This window comes from Astyanax mexicanus, chromosome 18 (assembly GCF_023375975.1).
Source record: "Astyanax mexicanus isolate ESR-SI-001 chromosome 18, AstMex3_surface, whole genome shotgun sequence".
Lineage (NCBI taxonomy): Eukaryota > Metazoa > Chordata > Actinopteri > Characiformes > Acestrorhamphidae > Astyanax > Astyanax mexicanus.
The window spans coordinates 16,741,871-16,765,624 of NC_064425.1; the positions used below are offsets into that span (position 1 = coordinate 16,741,871).

At 39.5% G+C, this 23,754-nt stretch overlaps 1 protein-coding gene across 2 annotated transcripts in view; it reads left to right on the forward strand.

The window, feature by feature from the left end:
• The first annotated feature begins 886 nt into the window (after positions 1 to 886).
• The window catches only part of usp32 (ubiquitin specific peptidase 32), a 69,632-nt gene continuing 46,764 nt past the window's right edge, over positions 887 to 23,754 (forward strand). For both annotated transcript variants that reach the window (XM_007245951.4, XM_007245952.4), the window contains exons 1-2: positions 887 to 1,196; positions 16,031 to 16,158. In XM_007245951.4, the coding sequence (XP_007246013.3) occupies positions 1,139 to 1,196; positions 16,031 to 16,158 (186 nt within the window). In that variant the 5' untranslated portion in view covers positions 887 to 1,138. The remainder of the gene's footprint in view (positions 1,197 to 16,030; positions 16,159 to 23,754) is intronic.

The window sequence follows — 23,754 nt, forward strand, 5'->3', positions numbered from 1 at the left end:
ACATAAATTGCATTTCCAAATAAAAATAAAAACATACGTAAATAAATACCTACATTCGTTAATTAATTAAATAGATAAAAATATAATACTCAAATAAATAATTAGAAATAAATGATGCTTAATCATAAATAATCTATATTCATAGTGATTAACAATATTGATAACAACAATTTTGACATACATTTAAAAATAAATATATTCTTAAATAATGTTAATTTCCTGCACCTGTATTAGACGTCCCCATGACGTCCAAAAAAGTGACCTAGTCCGACGTTCAAATGTTTAACTGCATATTGACGTCCAAGTGGGGTCATAGTTAGACGTCCAAATAGCGGACCTAGTTTGCACGTCGTGTAGACGTACAGAATTGGTCTTGGACCGACCGACGCAATATAGACATGATCTGCACGTCCATAAGACGTCTAATGTTTAGTGGGTCACCTTTGCAGAAATCCCAAGTTGCAAAAAATTATTTTAGGGAGGTACCCTCGGACCTGGACTTGGAAAGTTTGCCTTACAGTTTCCATAATACATTAAATTTAATAAATTCATTAATAATAAATAATTAATAATTAATAATAAATTGAATGACCATACAATAACAATAATGACAGTACTACCCTAACCTTAACATCAGAAACCAGTAAATAGTAAATCATTTCAGTCCTTAAAAAAAATCCTTTTTTCTTTTATAAATGCACCTATAAATGTAAAGTTGTGAGGACACACTCACACACACACACACACACACACACACACACACACACACACACACACACACACACACACACACACAAACAAACAACAACAACAACGCCTCTACTATCTGTCCGCCTCTCAACTCGGTTGTCAGGTGACGGGCTGGAGTCGGGGTCACGTGACCGGGGCAGCGGAGCCGCGTCACCGTGTCGCTGAGACCCAAACCGGAGTTTGGAGCAAAGCGCCGCGGATCCGCTGCTCAGAAAGAGAGAGAGAGAGAGGGAGAAGGAGAGGGAGAGAGAGACACACACACACAGATAGAGAGAGAGGGTGTGTGTGATAGAGAGAGACTGAGAGAGACACGGGCACCAGGCAACAGGCGCCGCTCCCGCGCGCAGCGGACTCTATTTACATGACAGTCCAGTGAAATGAGGGCAACATGGGGGCCAAAGAGTCACGGATTGGCTTCCTTTCTTACGACGAGGCCGTCAGAAGAGGTAACCGTTAATCGCTTTGCCGTTAATCGCGGATTGCCGACAGCGCTCTCTACATAGTTAGCTGGCTAGGCTAGCTTTAGCAGGTTGTTTCCGAGTCCAGCGGTTTGATTTCAGGCAGCGCTCGGCACACAGACACAGTACTGGACCGTTAGCTTAGTCAGGTTACCGCTGCTGGCTAGCCGCGCAGCTACTTCACTACGGTAGCTAACTGCCGCTGAACCGCTGCCTGCCGGTGTTCTGTCGAGTTATGCTACCCATTGATATGTGCTACCTATGGGCATTGCGCATGCGTGGACTCATATTTTTAATGTTTTCAAGTGTTTTTCACACGTTTTTCTACACTGAATTTATCATTCTGTTTCCTCAAGTACATTGAGCTTGACTGTGACAACAGTGTAAATGGCAAAAATATAAAAATAATAATAACTAACAGTTAAAACATACAAAACACAGGTTTTAACTAACTACCCCCATTAACTACCTTAACTAACTTTACACTGATACAGTGTTTCAGGCTATCCAAATATCCTAATTACCTACCTAGGTTAGACATCATCTTGTTCTTATATGCTGCTTGTTTTGTTAAAAAGATAGCTACACTAGCTAGGGTGCACAGTTTGACATGGTAGCGCAACTCGTCAGAACACTGGTGGTGATGGTAGTGTTTGAGGCTGGGCTTGAAGAGGTGCGGTCTGACTGTTGTGGGCAACATGCTTACTTTAGTGTTAGCTCGCCAAGTGCTTCATACAGCCATGCGTTCCACTTGTACAGTGTCTGTTTGTGTGTGTATGTGTGTGTTTGTGTGTGTGGTATGTGGGCAGGGAACGTTAGCTAGCTTAGCTCCTACAGATCCAGGGCAGGGCGGCTCGACTGAGTTTTTGTCTCGGCTCTGACTGACCGTCCCTCCCTCCCTCCACCTGCTCCCGTTTCTTCACTGTTTACGTGTCTGTTTGAAACCGGTTTATCCACACCTTCTCGTTAAAGTCTCTGTATTAACTGTATCAAATAAGTTCTCTTAATGTAAAGTACAGAAGTACTTATTTATACTACAGTGCTGCTGTGGTTTCATTGAGTATAATCAGGGTTTGTTTACAACTCGCTGCTACTGCTGCTGTCAGGCTCAACATGACCCACTGTGGTGGAATTCAACCCCAGGGCTGGAGCTCTGTTACACCAGCCTTATAAACCTCCACAAGTTTGGAGATGCCTGCCCATCCCTCATTCCATCTGTAATAAAGGGTGTTTAATTGGGCTGCAACAGTTAGCTGATATAACAAACACACCAGATTATATATTTACTCAATACTTTACACATTTAAACGTTATCTCTTATGGACGTTTATATGGCATTTAAATCCCATGTTCAGCTGTTGCTATTTTTTCCCCCATTTTCTCCCAATTTACATGGCCAATTACCCAACCCACTCATTAGTCATCACTATCACTAGTGATGCCCCAACACCAAGAGGGTGAAGACTAGCAAATGCCTCCTCTAACTCATGTGAAGTCAGCCATCGCCTCCTTTTGAACTGCTGCTGATACAGCATTGCAGAGTAGCATCACAGCACGCTCGGAGGACTCTCGCAGGACTCTGTTCCAATACATCAGCTCACAGATGCCTTGTGCTGCGGATATCACACTTTGAAGTGATGTGAGGAGAGAGTGCCGTCTACCCACCCAGAAAGAGCAAAGCCAATTGTGCTCTCTTAGGGCTCTGGTAGTCGATGGCAAGCTACATGAACAGGATTCGAACCAGCGATCTCCTGATCATAGTGGCAGCACTAGACGACTAATTGAAAAAAATAAAAAATCATCAGATTAGTCAGTTTGCAGAATAATTATTAGTTGTGATCCTAGCTTTAAACCACATTTTTCTGTAACGGTAGCAGTCCATACACAAGATCTTGGAATAAGCTGTGAGGATTAGTTTGCTGGATCATAGTTTAAGGCCTTTTTGGTACCTAAATTTCAAGGCAAATGATTATAATAAAGTTGTAGGTTTAGTTCTTGGATCCACTAAGCTGCCACTGTTGGAGGCAGCCTAGCATGGTTGACCTTGTGTTCTGACACCGGCTTTCCATGCTGGGATAGAGTCACATTATTATTGTTAGTTTTTAAAGAATTCTGACAAATTGCATGTTTTTATTTTTAATTGGATGCAAGCATTTAATCAAGAGACTTGTAAGATAATTTGATGGCACTTTGCAAAATGTATCACAAGGAGTGCTTTTTGTATGTCAGAATATCTTTATATCATGATACATAAAAGTGTCACATTTCATGCGTTTCTATGGAGTTTTTCTATGGAGCTATCCATACAAAACCTAAAATCATACTGCTTTACTATGTCAAAAATGACTTGATTTATTCAGTTATGCCTGCATGCACGGTGTGTGTATGAGTGTGTGTGAGTGCTCTCACTGAGTGTTTTAGCTGTTGTCGTGTTGGTCATCATGCCCTCGATGCCATCAGTGTTCATTTTGCTGTAATAAGGCTCTGAAGTGTTGTATCAGGTAGAAAATGAACACACCACACCAATGTCCTTAGACCTACTGTATATAGGCCAGAAAAGCACTGATCAAAGTGCAAGACTCTTATACAAGATCTTTTCTCTGATTAAACTGATAGTTACTGACTGCAGATGTGCTAGGATGTTTATTGATTTGGTGAATGGTTTAACCCTGAGGCCTTAATCAATCATCAGCTGCTGAAAGAATGAAGAAATCCAGGCCCAGATGGATTCTGTGTGTTTTTTTTTTTTAAGCAAGCGATAACAATTATTCTGTTCTATAAAGGTGTAAAAGCTTCAGCGAAGCTGTCTTTAAAGAGTTCAAGAGCAGATTACTGATACTGAGAGAGAGTGAGATACTAGAAGAGCTGCTGACAGTGATGTTCTGTATCAGGGAATGGCTGTAATGTTCCTGTTCTGTATCCTGTTGTGCTTATCACTTATATTGCACCATGCAATGTTTTATAAGATGCATTTATGGTGTTTATGGTGTCGTTCTAGAATAAAATAATATTTTTCATCCTGCTTCTGATAAAACTGTTTGCTTATATACAATATGGCCAAAGGTTTGTGGACAACTTCCCATCAGAATCAGTTTATTTTGCCAAGTTTGTTACACATAATGAGGAATTTGTCTTGCGAGTGCACACATAGGACATTTGACATGGTAAACTGACTAGACAAACACAGACTTTGAGCTAGAAGAACTAGGGGAAGCTAAATATGAGGAAATAAAATAATATAAATAGCTAACAGAGAGTGAACAATTGAATATATTGTATTCGTACATAGCTGATTTGAGGAACATAATGTGTACAACTAATTACAGTATGTCACACAATGGTATGAACATAATGTGCGTAAATGATACAGACTGGAATTCTCAGCCACGGTAAGACAACGGTTGTTGTAAAGTTCTAGTTAAGGTGGGAGGTGTCCGAGCTCTTTTACCAGAAGGAAGTGGTTGGCAAATGTGATGTCTGGGATTAAAGAGGTAACATTTAAAGGTTTAAAGATGTAAATGTCCTGAAGCATTGGCAGAATACTCTCAGCTGTTCTGATTTTCTGCTGGAGTTTGTCTTGTCCCTGTTTTTATGAGGTGGACAGTCCCAAACAGAAAAATCCACTAGAGTTTGGACTTTTCTTATGAGGGTAAAAATGCATAAAAATCTGCTCACACATCTTGAGCAACATCTTATAGCAGTGTAAAAACACCTGTAGCAGTGTAAGAACACCTACAACAGTACAGCCAAACACCTCCCTATGCAGAACATCATTGTTGAGTTAATCAGTCCAAAGTCTAAAGTCGTTTTCACACCAGTATGTGCTGTCGAAGCTGTTGCCTTCTCGTAAGTTTGAATAAATGCACAGCGGTATGGAAAACTGCAAGGCAGCAATTATCTTTAGCACAGCACAGGAAGAGGCTGAACTGATAACCAACTGGTTGCCATGTAACAAGCAGATTTGCATATTCTGTCCCACAGAGCAAGAAATTCAGATATTGGTCCAACAAAATGATGTGGAAACATATTTGACTATCAAATGTGGTTAAAATCTTGTCAAGATACAAACCACATTCTAGTTACAGGAAATGACCAGGTGTAAACTGGGTGGGTCCAATCATCCCAGAGGTATTGACATAGACTTTAACTCTCCTGAGGATGCAGGGGGTTCCATTCCCCATTATGCTTGGTGGAAGGCATGATGACCTGACAGATCCTGCCATACATGCTTTGTGTGCACGGGATCTCGATGTCTGCAATAGGTGCGCCTGTTTTATTAATAACACAAGGCGTTCACATTTAATTTCGTTTAATACACACAGTATACTGTGTATTGGCTCTATGCTACCTGAGTGGAAAGTAATAAGGTGATGACAGGGAGCTTCAGAACAGACAGACAGATGGCGCGGACAGTGTTCCTGAGGCGCTAGTGTCAGAAGGACATTTGGCTGAGTGTGTGGTGAGAGCAGAGGTGTTTGTCTCGTCCGTCCGTCTGTCTGACGTTTGCAGTCCGAAAGACTGACAGCATTCAGACAGATTTAGCCCCCACCTTGATGAATAAGCAATATGCCGCTGTTCATTTGCATTCATTTGCATCTTGTTTATATCTCTTTCCCTGACCACAGGTCAGTGAATTTCATTATCGTTAAAGTGACGACTGCTACAGCGAAAACCGGTCTCAATTTCCCTACAACATTCGCTGCCCATCATTCTTCACGTGTGGACATTTGTGGCCATCACTGCCCTGGTGGGATGCTGCACTGTTAGGTGTTTTTACTGCATTTAAAAAAAATGTTGGTCAAATATTCTAATGTGGCTGACAGCTAATGGAACCAGTAGCCACCAGTTAGCATGATGACTGTATTTCAGGGTTGCATCAGATGTCTAGTAACTACAATTATTTGAAAATAATCGTTTGAACGATTATGTAAAAAAAAATAATAATAATAATTTAAACCAAGCCAAATGTTTTTCTGAAGGCAGGACAAAAATACATGTCTAGAGATGCCCCGAATATCAGATATCTTGCTAAAACTGAAAACGAAAATGAAACATTTGGTCTTGCTTTTCAGTTTAAAACAGTTTAGTAACCTCTGAACATTTTTACATCCCAGCTAGCATTCCAACAATATGACTCACAAAATAAATTAAAACATGCAAAAAAAAAAATTTGCGGATTGTTTTATTTTGCTCGTTTTTTCCGTCAAGTGTAAAACTTTATGACTTTGTCACCAAGTGCTCTATACATCCAAAAAATTGTGGATATTCAACTGTTTTACGCTGCACCCATTACTGACACAGGTGTTTGCCTGCACACAAATGGCTTGTACGATCTCTATACACTAGCATTCCAAAAGTCATGGGATGGCAGTATCTAAATCGTTCATGAAGCATTACCTCAGAAAATGGCTTGGGAACACTCCCACCTGTATAATTTGTGAGGTGGTGTTAATCTCTTAGTCTTGTGAGTAAGGGCTGGGTCCTCATTCATTTCATCCATTTCCGATCTTGCAGAAAGTCATCCCAGAAATAGTTACTGCAACAGAGGGTGTTTCCTCAGACACAGACTGCGAGTGTGTGGCGAGTGGCGCTTTAGGGTATTATGTGTTGCAGAATGACTAGAATTGCCCAACAGCACGTTCTTAGTTACTGTGGAGTCATGATTTTGTAGCCTGGTGGTTTTGTTGATGTCACAGCATCATAATCCAAATAGTCAACAAACAGAGAGCTGTTTCCATTACCGCTCACTCGCTCTACTTTTCCAAACCTCCCAAAGTCACAGGAATCACTCAGCATGTATATTTTATTTGCTGTGTTCTGCCCAGACTTTAGGAGGAAGAATTCTTAAACTAGGACGTCTGCTCACATTTAATAGCTGAAGCTTTTGAACCACCATGAGCAAGTGTTCATAAATATCCAGGCCAGTTTGGTGTGAGAGCAGCAGAAAATTATAGGATGTCCACACAGTAGCTCATGCTTGCTGTTGGTGAGCAGGATCACAATGCATGCTCTCTCTCTCTCTCTCTCTCTCTCTCTCTCTCCCTCACACTGTTTTGCTCTGTCTTGTTCTTGCACATTCTCTTGCCCCCTCTCGCACTCTTGCCCTTTCTATGTCTCTCTCGTGTGCTCCCTCGCTCTCTTGCCCGTTCTGGCCCTTTTGCCATTTTTTTTTCTCTCTGCACACCCTCCCTCTCTCAATCCATGCTTTCTCACACACCCACTCTCATCCACCCACCCTAGCTCTCTCTCTCACTCACTGGCTTGCTTTCTTTTAGGCTTAATCTTAACCACCTTCTTCTGCTTTCTCACCCATCTGCGCTCTCCCTCTCTCTGTCTGATCAGTTCTCTCTCACATGAATTCGCTCTTCCACTCTCTCACTCACCTTTCTTTTTGTTCTCTCTTTTCTTTTCTCCGTTCTCTCTCTCTCACTCTTTTATTCACCATCTTTCTTTTACTCTCATACATCTATGTTTTCTTTCTATTACTCTCTGATCCTCTCCCTCACGCTCTCTTCCATCCACACTTTCTCACTCACCTTGTTTCTCTCACATGCTTTCTCCCTCGCCCTCTTTTTCTTTTTCTCTCATACTTTCTTGCACACTCCCTTACGCTTTCTCTCATTCATCTATGCTTTCTAACAACAGCTTTCTCTCTGACATCCAATTGTCCAGCTTTCTGACCCAATCTCTCATTGACCTTTTGGCTGTCTCTTTCTCTATCCTATTTTTTTTTTATCCAGCTCTCACTTATCCATGCTGTCTGACTCGCTGGACCCACTTTCTCTATTACACTCTCTCTTGCCTATTTTTTCCACCTGCTTTCTTACTCTCACTCATCTATGCTCTCTCGTACCTGCTTTCTCTGTTCTTTGCACTCACCCTAACTCTCTCTCTCACTCGCACTCTTCCTTTCGTTCATTTATGCTCTCTCACATTTAGTGGTTTTCCCTCTAATCAGCTTTCACTCTTGCATTCTCTTTCACCCACCAACTCTCATGCACATGCTTTCACACCTGTCCTTGTTCTTTCACTGTCTCTCTTTCTTGCCCGCTCTCTCTTCCACACTCTTGCTTTCTAACTCAACCACTTTCACTCATGCCCTCTCTGTCTCTCACACAGGTATTATTTCACATTCTCCTTAGCTCTCTCACCCAGTCTCTTACTCACCTTCTCTATCTCTCACACAGTCCTTTACCCACCCTCTATCACTTTCTCTCTCGCTCCGCCCACTTTTTCTCAGCTCTCGCTTTTTTGTGAGCCCTTGCACCTACACTTGTCCTCTCATCTTCTCTTTCTCGCTCCCCATCATCCCTTCTTCTATATCTCCACATGAGCTCCGTTATTACTGTATCAGACCGACTGATCCCTTGGAGGTTCCACTCTGGAGAATCCGACAGAGATGTTTGGAACTCAGCCCCGGAAATCAAGCGTTCCTTCATGTCTGTTAACTCACATGTCAAATCCTTTGAACCAGGCCTGAGCCTGGAGTCCTCTCCAGCTTTGAGTGAGAGGTTGCCTCTACCTACAGACCTACATATCAGGAGTGCACTGGGAGCCTAAACTAGGTCACACAGTTCTGGGTAGGAGAGAGTGCTGCTGGAATTGCTTTAACTGCGGGATATGATGCATCCTGAAGGCTCGAGTCACAAAATAAGGTTGCGTATTATAGAAGTCGCAGTAAACCCCACCCCTCCACCCTACATCCTTTTCAGAAGTGACAGTCTTTGAAATTGGGTGGAAGCAAAAAAGAAATCAAAGAAGCTAGGATGTCTTCTAGCAGTCAGTTTATGGAGCTCCGTTGCAGTGGCTGTCATTTCAAAATGATGAACTGTCACACGAGTTCCCAGCGGGAAACCTTTTTACATTTTCTCCTCATTTTCTCCACCACATTAACGAACAGCACTCTGCGCCAGGCTTGCATGTGAGCCTAATTAACCATAATCTTGAAAGGATTATGAATGCGGCTAATATTTTCTAATACTCTTTCGGAAAAAGGAGGAACAAGGCGTGCAGATAGTGTGCCGTGTTGTGGTTGTTGTTAGTAGACTTGTTTTTTTGTCCCTTGTATGCTGTGAAGTTTAGTTTCTAGCAGTGTTTTAAAAAAGAAAGCAACATTTCTAGTACTCTATAGTATATTGTTTAGTTCTGCCCATGCCCATATGATTTTAGTGACAAAACAGAGCTTTTTAAATCAAAAATTTCTCCTCTAAACTGTCTTTCCATTTCCAGTGTATATTTCCAACAGTTCTCTGATCTGGTATTGGAAATCAGATTTTAATACTCCAATGTTCTAAACACACTGGATTTGAGTGACAGGCTTGGCTGAAACAGACCATCTGCAATACATGGAATAGCTCAGTTGTAGTGGAGCTGTCAGACAGCTAGCCTTTTTTCATGAAGTGGCCACTATAATCTACACATATTGGCAAAAAGAAAACACATGTTGTTGTGTTGTTACATCTGAGGCAGATATGTGAATTATTTCATGTGTCAATTCTAATACAAGAGATTCTAACAGATTAGCATTATGTGCAGGACTTCCTTCGTTCATGTGTCGCCTCTCATGGCAGGACAATGCTCACCCACACACAGCAGGGGTTTCCCAGGAATGTCTCCACCAAATTGCAGCACTTCCATGGCTTGCCTGATTGCCAGATATATCATGAATTTGAATATTCTAAAGTCCTAAAAGTGGCAGACTAGAACTAGAGGCAGCCCAGCATGGTACTATAGCCTCCTTTAAGACTTAAAGTTAGAGGTGCTGGACCTTGGAGTATTTGTACTTGACCTTGGCTAGAAATCTTGTTTTGATTTAATACATAATTTTTTCCTTTTTCTTATTAGTAGCAAGTGCATGCTGAATCTCTTGCAGCGGTTTAGGGGTTAAACTGAACCCTGTTAAATTTGTCTTAGCAGCAAACAGCACAAGCAGAACTGATCTCCGGTATCAGAGCAGAATGGACATGTTAGCTGTTTCTTAATAAAATCAATAACAGAATCATAACAAAAACTATTCTATGACTGTTGAAACATTGGAAGGTCAATGAAGGTGGTATGAGATGCTTGGTCTGGGAGAACAGCATCATTATAGTTGTTAGGTTCTATAAAACGTAAAGAAATGTAATGACAGCATCCATGTTTATTTAAAGTCATTAGGTTCTAGGGTATATGTCAGACGAGATTCTCCACAGCTCATATCGCTTAGACTTCAAGAGCAATACAGTTACTTCAGTCGCTTCAGCCTGGAGCTCATTTCTCAATTTCACATGTCCTTTTGACTTTGCACTCTGAGGTTTAATTTGTGTGTGATGAGTTTCTGTAGTAAACCCTGGGAGTCTTTTATGCATACCGAAATGGCAGCAGAGTCTCGTGCTATCGCTCAGAATAATCTGCCATGGTAACTGGTCTTATGATTCGCTTAGCACTTCAGCATTTTCTCACACTCCAGCCTGGAAATTGCCAAAGCAAACGGTTTAATTGACCTTTAATGACTCAGGAACTGAGCGAGTTCCCTCACAGAGTGTGAGTTTAAGTGCTTGGGTGGAAATGAAGTCGCTACTAACAAAGGAGATGGAATAATCAGATGCCTTTGTGTTGAATTTAAATATATTACAGCTTCAGCTATCGCAGCCCTGAGTGACCTTGAAGGTTAAAAGGATAATAGCTTCTACGCAGAGTGTGTGTGTGTGTGTGTGTGTGTGTGTGAGAGTGAGAGAGACTCCTGCTCTCTATTTTTCCTCAGCAAAAACTAATACTCTGTACCTCCAGACCTTTGAAACCCGAGATCTTTGTATCCCTCCGTCCATCCTGACAGGTTGAAGTACCTCTGGAACCTTTGCTTTGATCTACACTGTATTATAGCCCCCTCAAGCTCCAAAGTGTTTCCTTTTATTCTCCATTCTGTCGCAAGTTCATAAAACGGAGTTCCTTGTGTCGTCATAGCACAGCATGTCCCTTTCCTTCCTGCTACAGAAGATGGTTAATGTTTGCATTGTTTGCTTAGTAAGAAAAGGATTAATGACCTTTATTGTGAGTGAGTAAAGTCCTTTGTAAGCAGCCAATTATATTTTATAAAAGAAATATTTTAACAAATCAGCAGTGTTGTTGCTATTGTATTTGTCTTTTCTGCATATGAATCAAACTATTGAGTTATGTTTTTGTCCTCTAAGACCAATATAAGACTGTGAATAAGGGATTTTTTATACATATAGTTGCTCTGGCCTTAACTTGTTAACAAGTTTGTAAACTTAGATAGTTTTCTAATTGGGTTTGGTACATTTTAACAATCACATAGAAATGTGTCACAAAAACAGCTTAAGAATGTTCTCTTTTCTCTGTTCCCTTTTGGCCTGGCCAGACCTGCCTGGGTTAGGGCTAAGAAAAAAAATACAGAAAGAAAATCCTGTGTTCCTAATGTATATTTCTGTAGAGATTACATGGAGCAACAGCAGAGATGGTATTTGTTTATAGCTGTATTAATTATCAGGCCAATATACCCGTTTAGATGCTAATCACACCTGGCTACTGGGGCTGTATGATTTAAACATGGTTAAATATATACACTTTTATGATAATAAATGATATCAAAAGCATTGTAATTCTGTTATGAACAACAGCAAACTTAAATTGCATTACCTGCATAAAGCAGTAGAGGAGCTGTTCACACTACAGACTGCGCTCACTTGACACATCGAGGCTGGATGTAAAGCGAGGTAGAGGTCCACAGTGAATGCACACAGAAAACTACTTCTTAGACTTCTTAGAAAATGTGAGCAGCCAAGCCAAGTTTAAACATTAAGTTTATGATCTTTTTTTTTTTTTTTTAAATCAAGATATTTGTAGTTGTTATTGTGTACTTGCTGAGTACACTTGATAGCTGGTTTGGATCAAGGTCAGATCACATTCTAATCACAAACTGAACACCTCAAAGTTTGTTTGGGACTGGACCATGACCACCTCCATTTTAAGGGTCTCATGTTTGTTTTGCTTAGTAATGGAGTGTGGTTACTGTAAAAATATAGATCACAGTGTGAAGAGTGAAAATAAACCAGAGTCTAATTTAACACCTTAATAATATAAATAAAACAGTTGATGGGGTTCCAAGTGTTGCTGCTTGGTATCAGCAGCCGGAGCCAGAGAGAACACATTTGGCCGTGCTCAATCTGGGTGGATAGATGTCGCACTCTCCCCTCATCACTCCCGATGTGATGTTTGTCTGCACAGGCGTCTGTTAGCTGATGTATGTCAGCTGGGTTGCTGCGCTTTCCTCCAATCATGTTGACTGCCCAGTAATGCTGTATCAGCATCAGTTGGAAAAGAGACAGTGGATCGTTTCACATATCCTCACACTGATGTTGGGGGCATTGCAAGTGATGAAGAGAGTTCATATGAATGTGAAATGGGTAATTGACCTTCAAAATTGGAAAGATAATGGTCAAAAATGTGAGGAACCAAATACATGCTTTTTGTAGTTATTGACAAACTTCTGACATTTTTTTAGGATGTTTGACCACTTTATTTTGCAGAATGTTTAGTAGAGCTGCATAATATATTGTTTAAGCATGACCGCGCGATGTGCGCATGCGCAGTAGTCACATCGTAGGATATGTGATGTCACTTAAGGCAATAAAATCAAACACGTCATGTTGCAGTGTTTTAATTCTTGACACAAGAAGTAGATACACAGCGATGTCTCTGTGTCTGTGTGAGTGACAGGCTGCTGCTGCCTGAGAAGCATGAGGTAACTGCATGGCCGCTATCCACATGGTTGGGCACGTGCTTGTAAACGCACATGTTGAAAGCTGTGCACCTTAGTCCAGCACAGTATTGCACAGATATAGTTGAATTTATGCTTTTAGTTCCAGAAAAACGCTCTTGTTTACCTTGTTTAAAAAAAAACATTTCAATGTCTGATTAAAGGGCAGATTACTGTTGTTTTGCTGTTTTCCTTGGGTTTTGAGTGCTCGGCGCTGACTCGGCTCTTGATCGGTCCCAACGGGAGACAGAGTGTGGGTGGGGGCGGGGCTGGTGACATCATGGGCCCTGCATTGATTATTATCACGGTATATATTGTCAAAAAAAAGAATCGTGCACCCTAATGTTCAGTAGGATTAAAGTTTTGATATTGGGAGAGTCATTCGAAAATAATAGTCTGTATTTTTTTTTTATTAGCTATTATTTGGATAACTGACCTGGAACACTGTGAACAGTTTCATTTGCACGTTTCATCCACCTAGCTCTGTTTTTCTTAGTACTGGTCCTGGATGCACCCTGCTCTGCACATTTTAGTTGTTTCGTTGCTATAATATACCCCTTGCTACCCATGGAAAGCAGTAAATGTGCAAGGCAAGGTGGTTCTAGAACCAGTTTAGAGAAATACTAATATAGCTGATGGTTTGAGGTTAGGCTGAAAAATTCCGAAGTAGTCCTGCTCCTTTATTATTCCTCATGACATTCCTTTGCGTAAAAGAAAAGTTTTAATGGCTCAGCAATGCGGATTTAACAGATTCTAATGGATTTGTCCTCTCTGCTGATGAATAGTCACTGCAGCTCAGCTTAGTTTGAACGAGGGAGCTTTTTTCTGTTCCCTGAGACTGCACTAAAAATATGATTGAAGGTGGTACTCTTGTTGAAGTTGACAGGTCAGTATTTTGGAGGATTGTGCCGTGTAGGTCTGGTGAAAACACCTGCCTGCTCAATTAACCTTGGCTGCAGCTCTTTGCTGCTCATTTAGCTGGAAAACATTGCAACGGGTCCAGAAACAGAGAAAGGTAATAACAAAAGGCAGGAAAGTACCAGCAGTCTGGGGGCTGTTCTGTGGCGTTGAGCATCATAATGCAGCTCAGCCAGCCAGGGCTGCTGAGGCCATGAAATGGCATCATCTCCCAGTATCACCATGCTGGAGCTTTCATTTTGTTACTGTTGGGCACCTCTGTAGATTTCATTAGATTTCATGATTGTATCATCATGGTATTTTCTTGCACAGGGCTAGATACAGTCCCGTTGGTCTCTTTTGTTGCCACAGTGGTTCTTGCAGTGGAAATGCCATTCTTTGCACCACACTCAGGAAGGCATGGCCAAGAATGCCCCACCATGCATCGTGTGCTGTAGGAAAGTTATTGTATCATGCAGTGAAAGCAGGGGGTCTCAGTTGGCCCTCAGTCCTGTGTGGATGTGGAAGGGCATCAGCTGATGACTGTAACTGTAGTGTATTGTGTCAGCCAGGAAAGGTGGGGGATAGGGCAAAAAAACAACATTATGCTACTTGTGAAATGATTATTTAGGCATTCTTAGCTTTGTAAATAGGAAAAAAAATGTAAACGCTGCAACAAAACACTAAAAAGACCCCACTGAATCTTTAGTATAAAGATTATTTTTGGGTAAGTCAAAGCCACATAAAAAATGTATGTGTAAATGCACCCAAGACACCTCTAAAACCCATACAAATCCGATAACTCAAATTGTGATTCACTCAAGCCACGTTGTAGCAATTTATATGCACTAGTTTCTCCAAGAGTCTTCAACAACTAAATCCCCCAAAATATCATCTTGTCTTGCACACCAATTGGATTAGTCTGGAGAATACCAAAGGTAAACAAATGTAGGAAAAATCTAGTATCTGGATACAATCCTGATACTAGTCGCATGAAGTTAACAGGTGTATATGAGATCAAAAACTGGGAAATGAGAAATGTCTGAAATAAAAAAAAAAGATGTAGAGCTTTCAGACCTCAAATAATGCAAAGAAAACAAGTTCATATTCATAACATTCTGAAATCAATATTTGGTGGAATAACTGTGGTTTCTAATCATAGTTTTCATGTATCTTGGCATGTTCTTCTCCACCTGTCTTACATACTGCTTTTGGGTAATTTTACGCCACTCCTGGTGCAAAAACTCAAGCAGTTCAGCTTGAATTTTTGTTTGATGTCTTATGATTATCCATCTTCCTCTTGATTATATTCCAGAGGTTTTTAATTTGGTAAAATCAAAGAAACTCATCATTTTAAGTGGTCACTTATTTTTTCCAGAGCTGTATATGTACAGAACATTTTATATTTAGTAAAATTGGTTCTTGCATTGCAAGTTGTACCATAAACAGATGCTTTTAACTAGGTTCTGGCAGAATTCTGGTTGGATATTTGGGCAGATACTGATTCAATTACTTGTTTTCCTGACACAAGTTTTAAAACAAGCCTTACCACCACCATGCTTGACAGTTTATACAGTATTCTTGGGATTAAAGGACTCCAAACCTATTTGCCCCATCTGAACATAAAAAAGTCTACCTGCAAGCTTGTTTGTCTATATGTTTGATGTAGGTTAGACCTAAAGCTCGGATTTCTGTTTATGATCCAGAACTGATCATCTAATATTAGTACCAGGCTTCTGTAATACTGATGTGCAATCCGTCTGGTGGAGACAGTATATACCACTATACTACTATATAGTATAGTATGCTACTATATCAGCCTGTACAGGGCTAGGAGTGCAGAGAATCAGCTGTGGCCTCATATAAATGTCTAGGTTAAATAAGGACTAAAGGGCCTATGAAGAACCGGGTGTGGTAGAGTGTACAGTAAATGTGTGTGCATGTGCAATTAAGACAAACTGCTGACTCCTGCTTGTCTCTGTCATCATAACTCTCAGACCCTTCAGAACACTGTGCTGATGACCTTTCAGCAGTATGCATTTTTAAACTCCTACGTGGTGTAGTGTCAGAGCTGTCTTATCACAGGGTATGAAGACTAAAGACCTCAGCACCTCTCTGCCCTGTCTGGTGCGATGACTTGTCATTAATTTCTGTTTTGTTTTCTTCACAGTTACTGATGTGGAACTCAAGCGGCTCAAAGATGCCTTTAAAAGGACCAGCGGTCTGTCTGCCTACATGACACAGCAGTGCTTCTTCAAAGAGGTACTAGGTGATGGCGTCCCCCCCAAGGTTGCAGAGGTAAGCTTAGTGCCAGCACACAGTCAGCACTTAAACCATACAGCATCATACCTCTCCTGTTCTCTTCAACTCACAAAAACCACACGCAGTTGCTTCTCTCAGTCCCCCAGCCATCCTCCCACTTGTTGGTTTGTGACTCGGCATAGATGTTTTGTCAACAACAAATTTCCTGGCTGAGTCATTGTGCCCTACAGCGAAGAATTTTACCCATGATTCTGCTTGACGTAACACGCTGCAGTTGTGCTGGAGGCCTGTCTGTGGTTTAATCCAGTTTAAAAAGCAAAATACAGCTGTCATTTCTCAATATTTGGCTAGGATTTTTTTTGTTTTCTTTAGGAATTAAAGGCAGATGTGACCACCAGCTTACTCACACATTTAATCCTAAATATACCTACAGACATGTTTTATTTCTTTATTTAATTTATTTCTATTTTGCAGATTAATATTAAAGACGAAATACTATTAAGGGACACATACAGAATCACGCAGTGAACAAAATAAGGGTTTAGGTGCCATAATCCCCTGACCTGAACCCAATAGAGATGGGTGATTTGGGATGAGCTGGAGCTTCACAGCGTGAAGGAAAAGCAGCAACTTTGTTCAGCACCTCCAGGAACTCCTTCAAGATGCTGATTATTCCAAATTTTTCCAGGTGACTCTACCTCATTAAGCCATTGATAAAATACCAAGAGAAGTCTGATTTGTCCTCAAAGCTAAATGTGGAAGAATTTAAAGTATAAAACATATTCTGGTTTGTTTAACACTTTTTCTTTACGATATAATTATGCATGTGTTCCTGTATAGCTTGAAAGTCTTTCCTATTAAAGTTACAATGGAAAAAATAATAAAAATACACACTGAATGAGAAGAGGTGTGTCCAAACTTTTGACGTAATTCGACAAATCGGATTTCGGGCGGGCGTGGCTGATCCACGTACCGATCCATATTCCAGTCCACAGCTTGAGCTGGACAATAACACGAAACGCATCCCTGATCCGGATTCCAGTTTAACAGTTTACCCGGAACCCCCAGCAGCTTTAGTCTGTGGCTGACTGAGTAAACTTTAGCTGTTTCTCCACAAAAAAATTAAATTATCTGGAGAGTTTTAACTTTGTTAGCATCAAAGTTAGCATCGCCAGTTAGCCGTTATCCATCCCTATTAAGATCTGCAGTCTGTTAGCCTAGCTAGCAAATGCATTCCGGCATTCTGAATGTAATAAATAACTATTTTGAGTGAACTACAGCCATAATCCACATCTAATATCAAACCACAGATCCTACCAACCCTAACCAGCACTAAGAAATCAATCTTTTATTAAATAACAGTGATTAATTTAGCTCGGAAATACAGTTAACATCACCGGTTAGCTTTTAGCTATTACAGCCAATCCTCTACGGTATCTGTCAAAATAAAACTCTCCGGTGCAACCGTTGCAAAAAAATGCCCTGAATTTAATATTTAACGTTTTTAATATTGAACTTTTTTTATATTTAATAAAAATTAAAACATTTAATTTGAAAGGAAACTATTGTGTATTTGCATATAAAGTGTGTCAAATAAATGACTTTTGAATGCATTTACATTAAATGCACTTGTGTATACTCTTCAAAGGGCTGTATGGTCTGTTTCAGACTCATTATGTGACCTTAATCACAGTACTATTATTAAACTAAAAGTATCGGTTTTTGTATCAGTATCGGCAATTTTATATCAGTTTTATATCGGTATCGGATCGGAGCTGAAAAAAGTGTATCGTCCCATCACTAGTTTGGATAAGTAAGTGGCTATCTAGGCTTAGATAAGTGAACTTACAAGGCTAAACCCCACAGCACAGACTGTGTTTAAGCCGTGAAGCCTCATAGCTGGGAGCTTTGTTTCAAGGCACATCTTGCATATAGGTAATTGATGTGTAATTTGGGGAGAAAATAGGCAAAAAAAAAAGTCCCTAGCAATCCTACAGTGTCATCTTTTGACCTGCAGGTAGCTCTTGCTATAGTTAGAATACACACTGCACAAGTTTGAATATAGTTATCTAACCTCATTCGTTTAATGTTAATAAAATGAATATTAGATGTCCACATGTTTAAATATGATTAAAAAAGACAAACATTTTCATAGGGTATCCTAATAATCTCACATGACTGAACACCTAAAGCATAACTAGCCTAACAGTGTGTAGCTGCTGTCTCTATGGCACTCTGGGGCCAGAATCCATTTTTGCTCTGTTATTCCTTTCGTTTATGTTAAAGCGTCTGGGAGGTTCAAGGGAAGAAATGGTCAATTTAGGCTGGCGTACGGAGACATGCCTCAGACAGCAAATTGGGATCGAAATCTCAGTCTAGCCAAATCTTTATTCTGCTCTTTAAAGTTTTCTGCTTTTTCCTTTTTTTTTTGCCCTCCTGAAGTTGTCTCGAACAGCCATCTGTGAGTTAATGATGTTTCTCATTATGACTGTAGCGAACACTCCAATTTCTGCAGGGAAGGGCCTTCATAACTCTGATGCTCAGCTTTCAACTTTCAAATTGCATCCCTTAATGCCTAGGAGCTTGTAATTAGATCTGAAATTGCCACATGGTTGCTCATGTTTTGGACCAGCCACAGTCAGAACTGCACAGTGTGCTGATGCCATTGATTTAATTTAAATAGAAACAAAATGTTTGCAGAAGGGATTTTCACATGGCTATTGTTCTGTTTGATGTATTTCCCTTATTGTCTTCCGCCTTCAAGCATGAATGCATAATTTAGCTGACAAGTACTTTTGTGCCAGGGTCAGGAGTAGGGGTGCTCATATCATATCATATACACAATGATATTTTTATAATTTTATATATAAAAATATACTTTAATCTAAAAAAACACTGATAATGGTCATGGTTTTGCAGTAAGATTTGTATTTGGTTTTCTAGTTACTGCTAGTTACTGAACCTTTAAAGATATTTTGTCTATATTTATGTTGGTAGTTACAATGGGGCAATATGGCAATATTTTATGGCATTATGATGAATTTAGTTTTGTATATCCCGGATTTCATCACTGCTACACATTTCCTTACATAAAGTGTAATCATAATACAACCTAAATAGCTGTAGTATTAAACTAGTAGTAAACTGTAGTATTTTTTTTTTTTTTAGAAATCTGCTGCTAAATTTTATAATAAATGCAATATGATGCTAAATATTATGAATTTTGAACATTTCTTTAAATATCACCCTACATTATGTGTATCAGTCTAGGTAAGAAACTGTTGTTTACAAAATATTACTGAAATATTTTTTTTTCAGTGTTTTTTATATCGCCAATAATATTATTCATAAATTGTATCACATCAGTACCCTAAAATAATGTGATTAGGGCTGGGAGGTTAATTAGATCAATTTTTATTGCAATTTTTAAAATTGGACAAAAATTGGCCAGAAGAAAACTCAGTAAATTAGTGCATGTTTTCTCATCTAAAAAAATTAATTTGGACAATGTTCATTATAAAAGCTGATTGTACGGTTGTAAAATAAACAATAGTTTGTGTATTTTTTTTTTTTTAATTATAATCAAGAATTGCTCATATGTTTAAAGAATTTCCAATTTCCAATACTGCCCAACCCTAATTTTTTTATGTTATTTTAGGGCCATATCACCCACCCCTGGTCTGGATCAGCTTTGATAAAGTGATTTTTGTGGGGGGCAACAGTGGGTAGCTGTTAACTGTATATCTTAACATTAGCTTTAGTCCTCTAATCTATCTGTCTGTCTGTCTTTCTATATCTTGTCATCAGAAATCAGTGCATCTGCCTCGCCCTGTGAGTCTTATTGCTCAGCATTCAGAGTGCTGTTAAAAAAACGCTGGGAATATTGCACAAAGAGCCGGGCTTTTGTACTTTCTGGAACCTGGCAGCCTCCTGCTTCTGCTTCGGTCAATGGTTGTCATTGGAACTACAATCTAAAAGCCTGTCATCATTTATTTTCATGTTGTTGCTTTTGATCTGGCCTTTGGAGAACAGTGGAACAGAACAAGAGTTCCTGACACTCTGAGATTAAACCAGGCCTGATCATTTCGATTTCTGGGCCTTGTAGCTCCTCAACAACTGAAGTTCATTAATTCAAGCATAAATATGACCTTTCACGGAGAACCGGCGTGCTGTGAAATTCCTCCTCTGAAAAGAAAGTGCCACTCATTCACTTAAGAAAAAAAAGCTTCCAACTGGAAATAGAGTACCATTTTGTAGCAGCAGGGATATATTTAGCTCCACGTCCACAACCTTGCTGTTGTGAGATCTCCTCGCCCAAAGCAGCATGTGATGCTTTTATCACGAGTATCTTCCGTTCACCAGAGAACTGCTGATGCAGTCCTAACCTGCTACTGTAATTCAGAGAGATGTTTTTGTGTGTTCTCCCAATTCCCAGTCCTCACTAGCACGTTTAACACAAGTGCAGGGTCAAAAGGAGAAGCAGATTGTGCTGAAAGTAGGCAAGACGATATTTGCTTATTATGTAACTTCTTAGACACGCCCTTTTTTTTTTCTTCTCAAAACCATCATGCTTCACACATTTCTGCTTAATATAAATATAATGTTGTGGGTTAAATCCATGTCGGAAATTAACAAAAAAAGCTTAGGGTAAAAATCTCTTGTATAAATTCTACATTTGAAACTTCTTGCATTCTTGCATTTTTGCCTGTTCTGTAAAAAAAAGGGTAATGACCTTCAGGTGTATTGATTCATTACTGCATATTGCTGCTGTCCAGTTAAAAACATGTATCTCCATTTTTTGCTTTTGATGTGTGGTTGTTGGTGTTGCGCAGTGGATAACATCACCACCTGCTTGTAAGCTTTTACATCATGTGGGGAAACTTGGGTTTAATTCCCATAAACTGATAAGATACACCAAAAAGAGTATTTGGGCAAGACTCCTAACACACCATTGGCCCACCTGTCTAATGGGTGGCCTTGCAAGTTGCTCTGGATAAGAGTGTCAGCTAAATGCCATAAATGTAATTGTAAAATGATGCTCCATCATGTGAACCTTGTAGCTCTTTACATTGTGTGAATAAATCTGTTTGAACACACCAAACACAACAAATTACTCTAAAACTGTATGAGTAAGAGGTAAGAAAAATATTAATGATATTTTGCCTTCTCCTCTAAAGTCACCATTCTGGAGATTCATATTTTGATACATATATGATACTTTGAAAATAAGTCTGTGGATTGTTTAGTGATGATGAGGAAAATGCACTTTTTAATTAAAATGGAGATAAAAGGTTTTGAGTAATAGGTATACAACATATAAATCAAATCAAGGTTCTGTACAGTGAATGTATTTAGTATTTCAAGTTGTTCTTTGTTTATATGTATGCTTTACTTACAGTATTTTGCCTCAGTATTAAATGCTATTTTGTTTTTTAACAAGCTTCCTGTGCACTTTCAAAGTTCTCATTGCCTCCTTTTAAATGTCAGGGCCCTCCGAATTGTACCAATGAAGTATGGAGCTACTCTGAGCTTGTTATTGATAGAAAAAAGATATTTCTTTGCATGGGCACTGCTATGCCTTTATCCCTAGCATTGTAAGCCTGTTGAAGGCATTGGTTAAAAGCGCTGTATTTCAGAATGCTGGGGGTGAGAACGGAGGTAGGCTATTCAACAAAAGTTTGTGCTACCTTTACTTATGTTTTTACTACACCCCAAGTCCATTTTACTCCAGATTTCTCCTTTATGGCAGGACAATAACAGATTTTTTTTGGCAGCAAAAATCCACACACACACAGACTACCCTTCTCTGTAGGCTGAGTAGAGGTAATTGTTTGGTCAGGCCAGAAGGCAGTTGATCTTCACCCTTAAGGCTGACTGTAACGCCTGACCCTCTGTCCATCAACAGCTAGTGACAGGAAAAGTCCAAAGCTCATTCCATCACAGTGAAAAGTGAGCCTGAGGGAGCTGATGCAGTCTCATTTAGCCCTACTGACAGCTAGCTGGCCAGCCAACAGCCTGTGCTGATTTCTACCGTCCCGCGTTCATTAACGCCATCACACCCTGTCAGCTTCCTGCCTGCTCTCGCTGGAGACTAAGGAACGTTCACCTTTATCATTTTCTGCTCTGCTAGGACAAAGATCACTCCAGCAGCACGTGAGATTTCTTCTTCGCTCTCCAGCAAATCTCAGCAGTTCCGTTTGTAATTGCTCTGTATGTGGCAGATTGTACCTTCTCAAGGTCATTCGTCAGTGAGGAGCAGGAGGAATTTGCCACTCTGTGACAGGCGTATGAAGCCTTCTTTGTGCAGATTGATGTACTGTCAGGGCACCATCACGCCCTTCCCCTTCTAAAAATCTATATGCCTTCCAGCTCATCCTGATTTGAAAATAAAGCAGGTCAGGCCGCTGTAAATACAAAATAGACAGTTATATCTGTTTGAAAGGTGCAGCAATGTAGCATTTTAATGGAATTTTTAATACAGATATTCTAAAAATCCCCTTAGCCTTGGATAAAAAAAATATATATATTTTGACTCTAAAAGGCTAATCGATACTTGGCCTAGAATCACACAGAAGATCTTGTTTCAACACTTCCATGGGTTGGATATATTGCAAAAAAGTTATTTAATTTATAGTTTGATCCCTTAACCCATAGTTGCTCAACAAATAAATATTTCAGCAGACCAACGTTTCCTTTTTTATGTTTGTACTGAACCTTCAGTGCTATTTTGGCTAAATAAAAAAAGGAAACCATACTGTATGATTAGATTATCACACTGTAGTTTTGAACTATAAGACAAGTGCTTTGCTAAGTAATCTCATATAGACTCACATGTTTGAGGTATTAGTTACTGTATTACATAGTCAAAAAAAAAATTAGCCTTCAAGTTATCCACATATACCTGTTTTATCAGTATTTATTTTTCACATATAGTCCATTTGCTCTGGTTCACATAAGTTAAGTGTTTAAAAAACCCTCATAATGTGTCACACCAATCTCTGTATAGAATGTGTTACCTGCTTATTGGTCAGAGCTGGGGTGGGAACAAGAAAGTAAATACAGAAAGAAGGTCCTGTTTTTCAGAATAAAACTTATTTCATTGCAGTTTAACATGGAGCAACAGCAGATATGACATTTGTTTATTGCTGTAGTAATTTTCTGGATAATAAATCATGTTGTAATTATATCTGGTAATTGGATAGGATTTAGGACATGACCAAGACCAACTCCTCCCAAGGGTCCATATTGGAATGTGATTACATTTGCCCATACAAATCGAATCAGGTTGAAAACAGACGAGTCCAAATTAAACTAAACCAAATTTAGATAATTTGTGCAGGTGTAAAAAAAACAAAAAAAAAAAACTTTGTACTAGCTGAATGTATTAATTAGATTATGGTGTATCTGGACATTTTTGGATGTATAGTATATGTCATGTAATTTTGAACCTATTGGACACAAACGTTTGGTTGAATTTGCTCTGGTATTTGGCAAAAATGATGTACTAACTATTTACTTACTTATTTATTAGTTAAAAGTTGCAAATTCAACTTTTTCATACAGGTGGAGTGCACTAATTGGACATGCTTGGGATTTATACTGTGAACAAAATCTTTAGGCAGGAAATATATA